General features: G+C 43.0%; 1 protein-coding gene across 2 annotated transcripts in view; it reads right to left on the reverse strand.

Moving 5' to 3' along the window:
• The window catches only part of LOC124622583 (juvenile hormone esterase-like), a 167,295-nt gene that overhangs the window by 24,986 nt on the left and 126,597 nt on the right, over positions 1-15,712 (reverse strand). For both annotated transcript variants that reach the window (XM_047148331.1, XM_047148330.1), the window contains exon 9: positions 8,499-8,649. In XM_047148331.1, the coding sequence (XP_047004287.1) occupies positions 8,499-8,649 (151 nt within the window). The remainder of the gene's footprint in view (positions 1-8,498; positions 8,650-15,712) is intronic.

The raw sequence follows: 15,712 nt of genomic DNA on the forward strand, positions 1-15,712 counted from the left end.
CAGTTACCGTAAATCGCTTTAAAGTGAATGTCAAAATGGTTCCCTTGGAAAGGACGTGGTCCATTTCCTTCCCTATTCTTGTCAAATCTGAGGTTCTATCATCTGTAACACCTCTCATCCTCGATAGGACGTTCAACTACAGACTTCCTTTTTTGAGTCCACGTCAGGGACCCTCCTTTTTAGTTTACTTATTAATTCAGATGCTTCATGAAAGTAAATTGTCGAGAAAGTAAGGTAAAAACCCACTTCTCAAGTCGACTCAACATTGCAGTGATTTACTACGGATGAAGCTATTGCATATGGAATGCCATTAGCGTCTATATATCTGTAAATTAGATTATCTAGTCAGAACTACAATTTGAAGTGCAATTTAATGCATAGAGCGATTTTAGATTTCTCAAGTATCTATAGTGTTCATGCACAAGAAAACGAGTTAAATATAACAAAAGATCGTTGAAGGAGCTCAGAAGTGGCACCTAAGCTACAGGCCTACTCCACCGACGTTCAATGAACTATGTAAGTGGCGGAATTAAAGCTGTGACAACGGATCGTGTATCGTACTTGGATAGTTTAGTGGGAAGAGCACTTAACCGCGAAAGGCAAAGATCCCGAGTTCGAGACCCGGTCCGACACACAGTTTTAATCTGCCAGAAAGTTTCATATCAGCGCACACTCCGCTGCAGAGTGAAAATCTCATTAAGAAAAGAATTGTAAGCTCATGATGGACTCTGGAAACATAATACTCAGAAATTTTCTGCACTGTTGCATTTCATTATATTTTCGAGGGCGAAAATGGGAACTCTCTTGACGAATACGACAAGCTAATCATATGTGAAACTACGACTCTACAGGAGTATCAAAAGTTGTAAAATGTTACGGCTTCTACGGTCTTTGTGTGTGTTGCTACAGAGCCCTTTAGAAAAGTTTATTGAGAGTTGTGGCAAGCGACAATGCAACAAATGGATGTTGTAGTGCTTTATATACGTTCTTGGATTCCAGTATAGGACAAGTGACATTTCGATGGGAGAGACATGAGATCAGTTACTGTTAGCTCACGTAATCAATATCGACTTACCGAGAGAGTTCTGAGAAACTGTAGCGCTTCTGCAAATAAATAGCATACATCTCTCTTTTTGACCTGTTATTGATTACTGCTATAGAGCTCACATTCCTCACCAGGTGGGATTAAGAGAGGAATCGTAGGAGTGCAGCAACATGCTGTTAGAACTTTAAACTGCTGGTCCAGTCTCTATGAGAGTATCATGGAGACCACACTGTTTAGAAGAAACGCCGTTGGTTTTCTTTCAGCCCAAACATTTGAGACCAAACCTAGGTATTGTGTGTTAAGATTCGTTCTCAATACAAAATAGTACCTGCAATACCTGTAACATGTGAGAATCCTTCCCAATTCAGGGACGTATTTCAGAGTACTAAACCTTCATCTCTGTATTCAGCTGAAATTGTTTTTATAACTTTAGAACGTCAGTATTCAGGGAGACTGTAAAATGAAACACTGCCTCCACTTTGTATCTAACACATCATAAGAATAAACTAAGAGGGATTAGTGACTGTAAGGAAGTATATACACAGTCTCTTCTTCCTCGCTGAATACGCAGGATGAAGAAAAAAATGAACGAAAAATATCGGTACGAAGTGCTCTTGTCGTGCACGTTATAGTGGTTCGCGCAGTATACGGGGGGGAGTGCACATCACTGAGTTGATATGAAACGTAGTGAACCCCTTCCAGCTACATGCTGCCACATATCCCCCTTACGGTGAAGACAGTGAAATGTTTGGAATATAGCTACTTATTAAGAGCACATGTAGGGAAAAATTGCGGAAAAATTCGATTTTTTATCGTATAATTTATTAAATTGATTCTTTAAGGATAACATTGCAAACTTTCATAATCGAACTCTGGCTAGAAATGTATTTTATAAAAGTTTGATTGGGCATCTGCGCCTGCTACGGCCCCTCTTTCTATGCTGTGATACACACGTTCTCTACGCTAGAAATTTTTTGTGCGCTAATTTTTTGTTCACACAATCGAAACGAACTGCAGAGGAGTCTAGAAGGCTGTGAGAAAGATTCTCGTTGCTTTTTCCTTTGTTTACAATGTGGCTTTGCGAATAGTACACGCTAAAACTTATTTCAGTTTTTAGTTATGCGTATATCAATCTGTTTTGCTCGAAATGGGACGCAACAGAGGACATATATTCAAAAAAGTAAGAAAATTTCGAATTTCACATGTAAAAGGTACAGGAAATTTAAATAACACTGTTACAGTTGCTGCTAATAAGTGTGAAGAACAATTTTCAACAAAGTCAGTGAGTTCATCGAAGAAGAAAATTAGTGAAGGAATTGATGATGCTGTGTACAGTGTCAAAGACGAGTTTTCCAGTGGTTTTGGTTAATTGACTTAGAAATACTTGCCCATGTTATTAATGTTTCATGTGCATGTGGTAACTGCGGTTCAAAAGGTCTTGGGCTGTATAATGACAGTGACAGAATTGGCATTGTAAGTAATACACATGTTTTGTGTAAAGTTTGTAAATATGATGTTCAATTCAAGACATCTGCTCTCTATGGGAAGATGTATGAGGCGAATACAAGATTGCCTTACGCCATGAGATGCTTAGGTGTAGGGAGAGAAGGCACAAATTTCTTTTGTGACTTTATGAACATGCCTCCAGTGACTAGATTCAGTGATTACAACAGAACACTCCTCAATGCTCTTGGAGTTGAGTGCGAGGAGGACATCAAAGCAGCTGTTGAGGAAGGTGTAGATACCAACAATGAAGGGGAAGAAGGACACTATGTAGTGGACACATATTTATGTGTCTCCTATGATGGAACCTGGATGAAGAGGGCGATACATCACTTCGTGGTGTATCATCTGTCATTAGCGTGGATACAGGGAAAATCTGAGACTTCCAAGTAATGAAGCAAATATTGGTCTCATCGTGTCACAAGGAAGAACAATGATGGCAGTAAAGAAGAAAAGTGGCAGCAAGAACACAAGAAAGTGTGCAGCAAGAATTACCAGGGGTCAAGTAGTTTGATGGAAGCAGCTAGGATGAAACTAATATTCCAAAGATCAGTTCAACAATATGATGTTAGGTATGTTAAGTATCTAGATGATGAAGATTCCAGGGCTTTTAAGAAGGTTTTAGAGAGCATTACTGATGGCTCACATACTAAAATTGAAAAACTGGAATGTGTGGGGAATGTTCAAAAGCGAATGGGAGGTAGACTTCTCAGAGTGAAGAAAGAAATGAAAGGCAAGAAATTAGAAGATGGAAAGCCACTGGGAGGTGCGAAGAGACTGACAGACGAGGAAATTCACACTTTACAAATATTTAATGGAAAAGCTATCAGGGATAACTTACATAGTATGAAAACAACACAGCAAGCTATGTGGGCAATATTCTTTCACGAACTTTCCACAGATGATAATCGTCAACATTCCCGTTGTGACTTATCATAGTGCAAATATCTTCAGGCAGCAGTCAGTGGAAAGCCACACACCCACAAACATGGTCTGTCACTTGCTGTTTGAGATGTCATAAAATTAACTTTCAGGTACCTAGCCAATGCTGAACTGCTGAAAAAAAGTGTACACGGGAAAACACAGAATACATATAAGAGCTACAATTACCTTATATGGATGCACTGTCCAAAAACAGTATTTGTATCCTCAGTTGTTATGAAGATAGCTGCATGTGATGCCTGTCTAGTGTTCAATAGTGGAAATGTAGGTAGGATTAAGAGGCTGCAGAAACTAGCCATCCATCCAGGTGCATTTACAATGAAGATAAAAGCATCAATGAAGTGCAATTGGACAAAGCTCAGGAAGCAGAAGAAAAAATGCAAATTTTGGCTAGGCAAAGGAGGCAGAGGAAGAGATTACTCCGGAGAGACGAGGAAGAGAATAAAGATTTTGGATACGAACAGCATTGTCACTAGAGGTACAGCAATATTGTCAAAAATTGAAATAAAAACTTTAAATGCTAATTGCCATAAACTGACTTTTTTGAGCTATAATGTACCTTTCCTAAGGAACTATAAAAGCTAACATCCTGAAATTTGGAGCGGGTGTTAAGAATTACTTACTGAATAATTCTGTTCACCATCTTTCCGTTATCTTTTCTCTGAGAAAAGTTCTCTATTAAAATTTGAGAAAAATAGAGCAGTCCCAGGTAACACACAACTGAAAAATTTATTTCAAAGCAACTATGACCTTAAAATTTGTTCCACACGTTCTATTAGCCTCTAGATGTGAACTGTGAAATTCCAGTTTTATTGCTCGATTAGTTTACGAGAAAAGGTACATTATAGAAACAATGATAAAAATTAAAATCCTTATAAAATATATGTCGATGCGTATTTTCAGACACAAATTGCACAGAATATCAGGCATTATGCTGTACATAATAGTCTCATGTTTCACTATTTTAGCTGTAATGTTTTTGGCGGTATATATGTTTAAGTACAAGAACGCATATTGTCCTACTTTATCCTTAACACTCCTGCATATTATTTAGGTAATATCTTTTGCGGCCCTCCCGGTTAGCGGAGCGGTCTAAGGCACGCCTTCCGGAGTGGGAAGGCGCGCCTGGTCCCCAGCACGAATCCACCCGGCGGACTTCTGTCGAGGTCCGGTGATCCGGCCAGTCTGTGCATGGTTTTTAGGCGGTTTTCCATCTGCCGCGCCCAATGCGGGCTGGTTCTCTTATTCCGCCTCAGCTACACTATGTCGGCGATTGCTGCGCAAACAAGTTCTCCACGTATGCGTACACTACCATTACTCTACCATGCAAACATAGGGGTTACATTCATCCGGTGTGAGACGTTCCCTGGAGGGGGGGGGGGGGGGGCGGTATCCAACGGGGGGCCGAACCGCACAATAACCCTGGGTTCGGTGTGGGGCGGTGGAGGGGTGAAGGGGTGAAGTGGACTGCGGTTGCGGCGGAGACGGAGCCTCTCCGTTTCTAAGTCCCCAGTTAACATACAATACAACAGCTTTTGCAGAGTACTGAATCACAGTGATAAAAGTCGTTATTTACTCTCCCACCACCTACAGGCTTACAGCAACGAAGAGAGAGAGAACTTGTGTTCATTACAATGACAAGCTGTTTTTAAGAAATATACAAAACGAAGTAAAAAATTAAACAGGACTTTTGCTTAATATTAAAATTAAGTACATCATGCCCCTAAGATCGCCAGTTTCAAATAATATCAGTCTGTTCTGACACAATCTTAAACTTGTCATTTTTATCCATCATTTAATTCCTAAATTCCATATGCTTTTTTGACTCAACTGAAATAGTGGAGTGGGGTGTCCTCATAGCCATACCAATGATCAATTGAAACAAATTTATATCTACATCTACATCATACTCCGCAAGCCACCTAATAGTGTATGTCGGAGGGTACTTTCTGTACCACTATCTGATCCCTCCAATCCAGTTCCACTCGCTAATAGTGCGTGGGAAGAATCATTGTTGGTAAGCCTCTGTATTAGCTCTAATTTATCGCCTTTTCTCCTCGTGGTCGATACGCGAGATGTATGTGAGGGGAAGTAATATGTCGTCCGACTCCTCCTGAAAAGTGCTGATCCGAAACTTCAATAGTAAATGTCTCTGTGATGCACAACGCTTCTCTTGTAACGTCTGCCAATGGAGTTTGGTTCAAAAATGGTTCACATGGCTCTGAGCACTATGGGAATTAACATCTATGGTCGTCCGTCGCCTAGAACTTCTTAAACCTAACTAACCTAAGGACAGCACACAACACCCAGTCATCACGAGACAGAGAAAATCCCTGACCCCGCCGGGAATCGAACCCGGGCGCGGGAAGCGAGAACGCTACCGCACGACCACGAGCTGCGGGCAGTGGAGTTTGTTTTAGCATCTCCGTAAAGCTCTCTCGCCAGCTAAACGATCCCGTGACGACACGCGCCGCTCTTCGTTGGGTCTCCTTTATCTCCTCTATCAGTCCTACGTCATAGGGATCCCAGATAGATGAACAATACTCAAAACTCGGGCGAACAAGAGGCTTATAAGCCACTTCTTTCGTGGATGAGTTACATTACCTTAAGATGCTTTCGATTAATCTGAGTCTGGCGTCTGCTTTACTCACTATCGGTTTTAGATGGTCATCCCACTTAAGGTCGCTCTGGATAGTTAAGCCTAGATATTTTACGGCAGACACTGTCTCCAGCTGCTTTTCATCAATAGTGTAGCTGTACAGTAGTGGATTTCTTTTCCTATGTATGCGCAATATGTTACATTTATTTACGTCCAGGGTCAACTGCCAGTGTCTGCACCATACATCAACTCTCTGCAGGTCGTTCTGCAAATTTTTACTATCTTGTGGCGTTGCTAATTTGGTATAGACAACTGCATCACTGGTATCATCTACGAATAGCCTTAAAGAGCATATATTCCTTCGTAGGTGTCTCTAGGTATTTTATTTTGAATTCTGCGGGTGCTTTCTCCCCTTCAGTCTGCCTTTTTTATTTTCGAGAAGGAGATGTGCATCTTGCCCTCAACGCTCGTCTTCTTCCTCCTGTGTAAATTTGTGCCACTGCGATCAGGACCTTCGTTTACCTGCAAGGAAGTAGTATGGCCATCTGAAACATTTAGTGACACTTTTATCTCTGTCTCATCTCAGGCTCTCCCAGGTTAAGTGATATGGATACAACTTCTGGAACTGATATCAATCACAACGTTTGAACCAACACTGTCGGTCTTGTCTTCCGACTGAAAGAGTCAAATATTGAAGACATATTTGCAACAAAATATTTAGTGCTTTAATTCGTGAAATTTATCAATACAGTGCTTGCAGATAGTTTAGGGACTCACTTAAATTTCATTGAATTCACGTGTGACCCATAACTAACAACATTTCAGTCAATGTTTTACATTATGTTATTAGAGATATGAATTACGAATGTATAATTAAAATTTCACTGCTCTTGCTCTAATACTTTTCGAGGTTTAATGCGTCTCCGTTTTGTAAACAGAATTAAGAGAATCCCGTTTTTCCGACTAAAATGGTTTGTTTACCTCTCAAACAAGATTATACTTCTCTAGTAAATTCGCTGATAAAAGTGGTCAGTTTTGTTCCGCGATAACTACCGATTAACAACACTCAGACGAACACTGACCACGCATTTGATTTCTTCGTGTCTTGTTTGTAATAGATCCGCAGTCAAAATGAGTTGACTGTTGCCAAACACGAATTATCACAGAACGAAACTCACTAATTCTGCCACAGAATTTATTGTGCAAAAAGTTTGTTTCAGAGACGACGAAATGAGGTGTTAATTGTACTATTCCTATGCTCCAAAGAAACAGCAGTCAAAATTTCATTGCTGTAGAAGCAGTAGCTTTCGAGAAAGGGAACATTTTAGTCAGAAAAACGGGATTTTATAGCTCTATTTATAAAACTGAAAACCTTCCATCTCCCAAAGTACTAGAACTACAGCAGAGGAATTTAACTGAAAACGCGTAATTAAGACTTCTAATAACACTGACTGAAATACTGTTACTTTATGGACACACGAGGATTCATCGACATTTAGGCCTGTCCATAAATTTCCTGCAAGCGCTTTAACAGTCGAAATTTATTTTTTCCAAAGGCAAAGAAGCAGAAACTACTGGCAGATGAAAGTAGTTTGCTTAAAATCAATAAATTTGAACTATACCCGGAAACCTAATGATCATATACAACCCATTTCCTTGGTTTTGTTAAGACATTTGATCCTGTTCCAAGTATTCTTCCTCTTGTATTTCTCCATATGTTCTAAAAATATTGCCCAAAATGCCGTGAAATATAGACTTACTAAAAATAAAAGCGTAATAGCTTATTTTTTTAGGCTTTTGCAACCGAAGATTCGTACCTATCTCTAGTGTTTTCCTTCTGAATCACGACAGAATACGTCAGCAGAAGTGTGGAAGAAATACTGCCTGAAATTGTCTACAAACTGTCCCCTACGTATATCCCATTTCCTTGAACAGAAACTTTTGGAACAAGCTAAGAAATTTTCGACCAAATGGCAGTTTTCAAACTGTGACGGCGCTGGAACAAAGAGCCCTTCTATTTATGATGCTTTAAACCTAAAGACACCGATGCTGACAGACTAGTTCACAGAGTACTACTTTCTGTGGGTACACATCACGCGACAATACTAGGTAAAACACCTGACTCCACAGCTTCCGTTGCAGCACAGGTGCAGTGTTGTGAACGTCCGCAACAGCCGCGCGTCGCAGCCCAAACTCAAGCTGCGCATACGCGAGTAGGCAGCCCATTTCGTCGCTGGTGTGTCGCACGTTGGACAACGCACCTTTAGCACGGCATTCGACAGTAGAATGTAATTTTGCACTCGATATAATCGTAAGAACGCTAAACCGGTTATTTCCAAGAGCACAAGGAAATGAGGCAACACAGGCTTTCACTTAAAAGATAATTAAGAAGCCGGCTACATTGCTTACCGTAGTCCTTTGTGGTGTTTGCGAAGAGGCTAGAGTAGCTGTACATGCCTCTGTACTCGAAGCTGTACACGAAGATGTTCTTGTGACCTGCCATTCTGTGGTACAGCACCGCGTTGTGAAGGGGATGGTTGAATGACCGGTCACTGTAAAGCTGCAAACAAATTTAGAAATTAGTACTTGTTTCTCCTTAGTTTTTCAAAGTAATCGCTCAGTTACGAGCTATTTGCTGTGGAAATAGCTGTAAAATCAGAGTTACATGCTTGGACTTTTACAATTTCAGTTACTCGCGCGAATGGAAACAAATCACGATTTTATAGTTCGTTTCTTACATCTTTCGAGATTCTCCGTTACCAGGCTAGGGATTGTCAGTAGCCGTGATTATTTGTTAAACTTCATTTTCGTAATTGTAACTACAGGTACACTTCTGGAAATGGAAAAAAGAACACATTGACACCGGTGTGTCAGACCCACCATACTTGCTCCGGACACTGCGAGAGGGCTGTACAAGCAAGGATCACACGCACGGCACAGCGGACACACCAGGAACCCGGTGTTGGCCGTCGAATGGCGCTAGCTGCGCAGCATTTGTGCACCGCCGCCGTCAGTGTCAGCCAGTTTGTCATGGCATACGGAGCTCCATCGCAGTCTTTAACACTGGTAGCATGCCGCGACAGCGTGGACGTGAACCGCATGTGCAGTTGACGGACTTTGAGCGAGGGCGTATAGTGGGCATGCGGGAGGCCGGGTGGACGTACCGCCGAACTGCTCAACACGTGGGGCGTGAGGTCTCCACAGTACATCGATGTTGTCGCCAGTGGTCGGCGGAAGGTGCACGTGCCCGTCGACCTGGGACCGGACCGCAGCGACGCACGGATGCACGCCAAGACCGTAGGATCCTACGCAGTGCCGTAGGGGACCGCACCGCCACTTCCCAGCAAATTAGGGACACTGTTGCTCCTGGGGTATCGGCGAGGACCATTCGCAACCGTCTCCATGAAGCTGGGCTACGGTCCCGCACACCGTTAGGCCGTCTTCCGCTCACGCCCCAACATCGTGCAGCCCGCCTCCAGTGGTGTCGCGACAGGCGTGAATGGAGGGACGAATGGAGACGTGTCGTCTTCAGCGATGAGAGTCGCTTCTGCCTTGGTGCCAATGATGGTCGTATGCGTGTTTGGCACCGTGCAGGTGAGCGCCACAATCAGGACTGCATACGACCGAGGCACACAGGGCCAACACCCGGCATCATGGTGTGGGGAGCGATCTCCTACACTGGCCGTACACCACTGGTGATCGTCGAGGGGACACTGAATAGTGCACGGTACATCCAAACCGTCATCGAACCCATCGTTCTACCATTCCTAGACCGGCAAGGGAACTTGCAGTTCTAACAGGACAATGCACGTCTGCATGTATCCCGTGCCACCCAACGTGCTCTAGAAGGTGTAAGTCAACTACCCTGGCCAGCAAGATCTCCGGATCTGTCCCACATTGAGCATGTTTGGGACTGGATGAAGCGTCGTCTCACGCGGTCTGCACGTCCAGCACGAACGCTGGTCCAACTGAGGCGCCAGGTGGAAATGGCATGGCAAGCCGTTCCACAGGACTACATCCAGCATCTCTACGATGTCTCCATGGGAGAATAGCAGCCTGCATTGCTGTGAAAGGTGGATATACACTGTACTAGTGCCGACATTGTGCATGCTCTGTTGCCTGTGTCTATGTGCCTGTGGTTCTGTCAGTGTGATCATGTGATGTATCTGACCCCAGGAATGTGTCAATAAAGTTTCCCCTTCCTGGGACAATGAATTCACGGTGTTCTTATTTCAATTTCCAGGAGTGTATATTAGCCGCAGCATATCTTGCTTAAAGCACGGAGCTCCTACAACTAAATGCAGAACTAATCGCAGTACGTTTAAGTCCTGCGAATAGTGTAGTTTTGTTACATGTGTTGTATGAATAGTTTCTGTTTATTTATGATATCTTAGCCGAGACCAAGCTAAGTAGAGGCGAAACACTCGCTTAGTTTCGACTCGGATGACAGAAGCCGATTGCGAATGAACCACGTGTAACTCAGGTCTCAAACGTGTTACTTATTTGTCTTGCTTGAGCAGAAACCACGCAAGCTCTGAAACTCGACACTGAAAACAGCAAAAACTAGCCGTAAGTGAAAAGGAGATATGAATGCGTTGTTTTTGTTGTTGTTCTTGTCTTCAGTCCGAAGACTGGTTTGATTCAGCTCTCCATGTTACTCTATCCTGTGAAAGCCTCTTCGCCTCCGAATAACTACTGCGACATACAGCCTTTTCAGTTTGCTTACTGTAACTATATCTTGTGTCTCCCTCTACAACTTTTACGCTCAACTCTTCCCTCCAATATTAAATGGCTGATCCATAATATGTCCGAATCTGTCCTATCACCGATCCCTTCGTTTAGTTAAGTCGTACCAAAAATTTGTCTCTCCATTTATATTCAGCACCTCCTCATTAGTCACGCGATCTACCCGTCTAATCTTCAGCATTCTTCCGTAGCACATTATTTCAAAAACTTTTATTCTCTTCTTGTGTAAACTGTTAATCCTTTACATTTCACTTCCATACATGCCTAAACTCCAGACAAATACCTTCAGAAAAAGCTTCGTAACACTTAAATCCGTATTAGATGTTAACAAATTTATCTTCTTCAGAATCGCTTTTCTTGTCATTGCCCATCTATATTTCATATCCTCTCTACTTCGGATCCGACCGCAGTGGCCGAGTGGTTCTAGGCGCTTAAATCTGGAACCGCGCGACTGCTACGGTCGCAGGTCCGAATCCTGCCTCAGGCATGGATGTGTGTGATGTCCTTAGGTTAGTTAGATTTAAGTAATTCTAAGTTCTAGGGGAATGATGACCTCAGATGTTAAGTCCCACAGTGCTCAGAGCCATTGAACCATTTTCTACTTCAGCCATCATCAGTTACTTTACTGTCCATACAATACTTTAAGTGTCTCGTTTCATAATCTAATTCCGTCAGCATCACTTGATTTAATTCGACTATGCTCCATCATTCATGTTTTGCTTTTGTTGATGGTCATCTTATATCCTCCTTTCACGACAATGTCCATTCCACGCAGCTGCTCTTCCAAGTTCTTTATCCATAACCTGCATACCAGCTGACACGAATTTATTAAACACAGTTTACTACGCCCACTGGATCCAAGCGACCTTCTTCATGGCACCTAGAAACACCGACTGTATAGAACCTAAGTCGCTCTTTTCTTAGACGATATCTCAAGAATCCTGGATAGAAGTAACAAGGTTGATTACGTGTTTAAAGATGTCCGCTCAGATTTCGTTTCAGCATCACATCCACATCTACAAAACAAATTGGGTTAAGTGCAACTTATGCTTGCCTAAGCAGGACTGCAAACGTGTCTAGTACTTTTTGACAGAGATAACGCAGAAAGATATATCGAAGCGAAAATCATTCACAGTGGAAGAGAGAATTGCTGTAGTGTCACTAGGAAATGCGATAGGGGCATTACTGTTCATGCCATATAACAACGACTTAGCTACAATATTAGAGTTTCTGTAAATGGTACATATATCTACGAGGAAGTATCATTCGATATGTCTTGTCAGGTCGTATTAGGTGTCAACCTGATGCAGAAATTATCAACCACCTCCAACCATAGAGAAATAAACTGTGCATTTCACACCATTTAGAAAAAAATTAATATTTCATCAAATTATTCATTGGATGCATCAGAATCCAGTTTCCTCACACAGTTGTCTGGGAGCAATAACGTGTAGGAACAGAAACTAATATGGCTACACAGGCCAACAGAAGACAAGCGGTTTACAAGCTTCTATTCATTGGGAGGATAGAGGGAAAGTGTTGTTTGTGTACGAAAGAGAACACTTCTACAGTCTTTCAATGGAATACTGTAAAAGCCTTCCGTATACATATACAATTGGACGAACAAGGAAAATGAGTAATGTACGAAGAAGGGCAATGCGAACTGTGACAAAATTTTGTTGACGTGTGTCCTAGCGAGCTGGCGGCTGGCGGAGTGTTAGCACGTTGGACTCGCATTTTGAAGTAGCGGGCTTCAAAGCCAACCTGACTTAGGTTATCTGTGCTTCCTCTTAAGCGATTAAAACGAATGGTAGGATGGTTCCTTGGAATAGGACAAGCTCGTGCTACGATTCTAACGACGGTATCGTCGACAGGACTTTAATCTTACTCCAGTACTTCAATACGAGGGGTTTCCGATAGGGAATGCAATACATTTTTCTTCTGAAAGCAGGTTGGTTTTATTCAGGATTCCAATACATCATATTATTCCCCACTCTTTTGGCTACCATATTTTTCAACATAATCTCCGTTCACTGACACGGCCTTATGCTACCTTACTGGGAGGGACTGTATGCCCACATGGTACCACTCTACTGGTTGTCGTCGGAGCCAACGTCTTGCTCCATTAATAATCTCCCCATCATCCACTTAACTACTTCTTGCAGAGTGCATCCTTCATTGGGCCAAGCAAATGGAATTGGGAAGAGGCGAAAAAATTTGGAAATTTGTGGTAGGTTCCTATGGGACCAGATTGCTGAAGTCATTGGTCCCTAGGCTTACACCCTTCTTAATCTAACTTACGCTAAGGACAACACACACACCCATGCCCGAGGGAGGACTCGAACCTCCGACGGGGGGAGCCGCGCGAAACGTGGCAAGGCGCCTCAGACAGCGCGGCTACCCAGCGCGGCTCGGAAGGTGTGAGATCCAGACTATAGGGTGGATGAGGAAGAACAGTTCAGTGAATTTTTGTAAGTTCTTCTGGGGTGCATATACTTATGTGAGGCCTTGCGTTGTCACGAAGAACGAGAAGTTTGTTTGCATCGCCTCGAATGAGGGTGTCCGCACGTTCCAATAATGCGGGAGTCACAACTGTGCGCTGCCGGCCAGCACGCGGGAGATCTGACAGATTTGTGCGACTTTGTTGCGTTGATGACACACTCCTCTCCCAACGACTCATCGTGCACTTGTTCACTGCCAGCTCTCCGTATGTATTCAGCAAGCGTCTGCGATGATCTGGTTTTCCACCGAGAGAAACTCAGTTACAGCTCTCTGCTTGGAACGCGCCTCCCGCCATATTGAAGACTACGTATAGCGCTGCCCCCTGTCGGAACTTCATGAAACTATAGAGTTTTTACGTGATCGTCCCATTCCATATTGTTATTACCCCTCAATATACGATACGACGAGGTCAAGATATCCACCACTAATCTGCTTAACAAATACTTTATGGTTATTTCTCTTTGTAATAGGCGTCATCTTACGTTTATGCATACTGAAAAAAAGCTACCATTCATGACATCAAGAGCAATTTTTGTCCTAGGAAAGAAAGAAACCCCATGATCAGGCTCTGAAGACCAAGCAATAGGCGACCGACCGCCATGACATCCTCTCCCATTTATCACTGGATACGGCACGGATGGGCATGGGTCAGCACCCTCGGCCGTTGTCGACGTTTCGACCTCTCAGTGATATTGCTATGCAGTCGGCACCACGATGCTGAGTGCATCACAGTCCAGTCCTCCCACCAAGGAAAATCTCCTGTCAATGCCAGGAATGTAGCCAGGGTCCTCCGCATGACGGTCTGTTACACTGACGAGTCGGCTGCGGAGGCGCACGTTTTGTCGTCGCCTTCCTGCAACTCCTTACGATCGTTCAACGACGGTAGTTTCCTGTATTCAGCAGAAAAATGTTGCAGTGCTACTAAGCCTAACTGCTATGTCGTTTATGCACACTGAAAACGTTAGAGATCCTAATCTCCATCAGCAGGGCACACCCACTGTAACATTCGTTTCTATGAAATATTCGTCATCCGATATAAGGTACTGGGCCCTGTTAGTAAAATACTGGTAGCCTCCTCCCCCTCCTGATTCGTTAAATTATCAAATTCTTATGTACGAAACAGATTCAAATGTCTGATTACTTTACGAAGGGATTAATGTGTTAAATATTTCGCGTTAAGCACGTAAACGGTTGATGATGAAGACGCAGAACCCTAATTATGTCGGTTTTGAAAGCTACGTATTATTCATCCATGTACTAATGAATGTCAAAACCAAAACTTTGTGTCAATGTTTATCTCCTGAACTAACAGTGGTACAATGATGTAACTTTTTGGATACATTCAGCGGTGTATGTGAATACTGTCTGCAAAATGAGTTACGAATACGGAAGGTAGGAAAGGAGTAATAAACAAGAACGTCAGGCTTCATGTGGCAGTTTTACTGCACGAACAGTGAAAATGTAGTAAGCAATAAACTGTTTTCCTTCCATCATTTTTTCGGGGTGCCAGCGAGAAAACGCTTCGTGGAAGTTCGAAATTATGCGTAAAGTTTCTTGGAAGTCACTAAGTGCTGTCGTTGTGAAATATTCGGTAAATTTAGTCTGGATAGTTCACACACTGAGCTACACTGCCTCAATAAAGAGTAATGCTGGAGTGGTCAGTCACCAGAAATGTCTCTGTGACCTCCTTTGTCGGAGGAAGGCAGTCTGTGAATCTCATTAGATGAAGAGCGCCTCTTTCCGGGATGCGGGCAGTTCTTGCCGAAGTCGGGAGGCGACTTGCTCTGAAGCACAGCCCGAGGTCAGTGAACATCACGGCCGCCCGGCAGTTCTCACAGGATAACTGAGCGCGACGTTCTCGCTTTTCGGTGGATACATGGAAGAGCAGGATGCTGCAAATCATCAGACCAGCATGGGAGAGTGTGTTGCTTTCGTTCTAAAAATCTGCTTCAGCCAATGGAATTGCATGACTGTGTATCGTGTTCTTGGTGCATAAGGCTGACGAATCGTATAGACACTGCTTCTGTCCAGCACCAACAATGTGCGTCTTGTAACCAAAAAGTGGGAAGCTATTTGTCCTTTATTCAACTTTTTCATGAGCTTAGCAACAATCCTCTCCGTTTCATTGGCAACAGCATCGAGTCGTTGTCAACTTTCTTTTTTCTTTTTTTTAAATGGGAAATCAGCAAGAAGCAAAGCAGTTAGATTCAACTGGCGGCCGACTGCCATCTGGAGAGGTCATTTTTGATGGATTGTTCTAAGCGGCCGTCTGATGTTGTTCGGCGTCGGCAAATTTCGCTGTTGTTGAGGGAATTTAAGTACTCAAACACATTCAGAGCAGTTCGCTTACTGTTGTGCTTCAAATACGGTACTTG

The sequence above is a fragment of the Schistocerca americana genome, chromosome 7 (assembly GCF_021461395.2).
Source record: "Schistocerca americana isolate TAMUIC-IGC-003095 chromosome 7, iqSchAmer2.1, whole genome shotgun sequence".
Taxonomy (NCBI): Eukaryota; Metazoa; Arthropoda; class Insecta; order Orthoptera; family Acrididae; genus Schistocerca; species Schistocerca americana.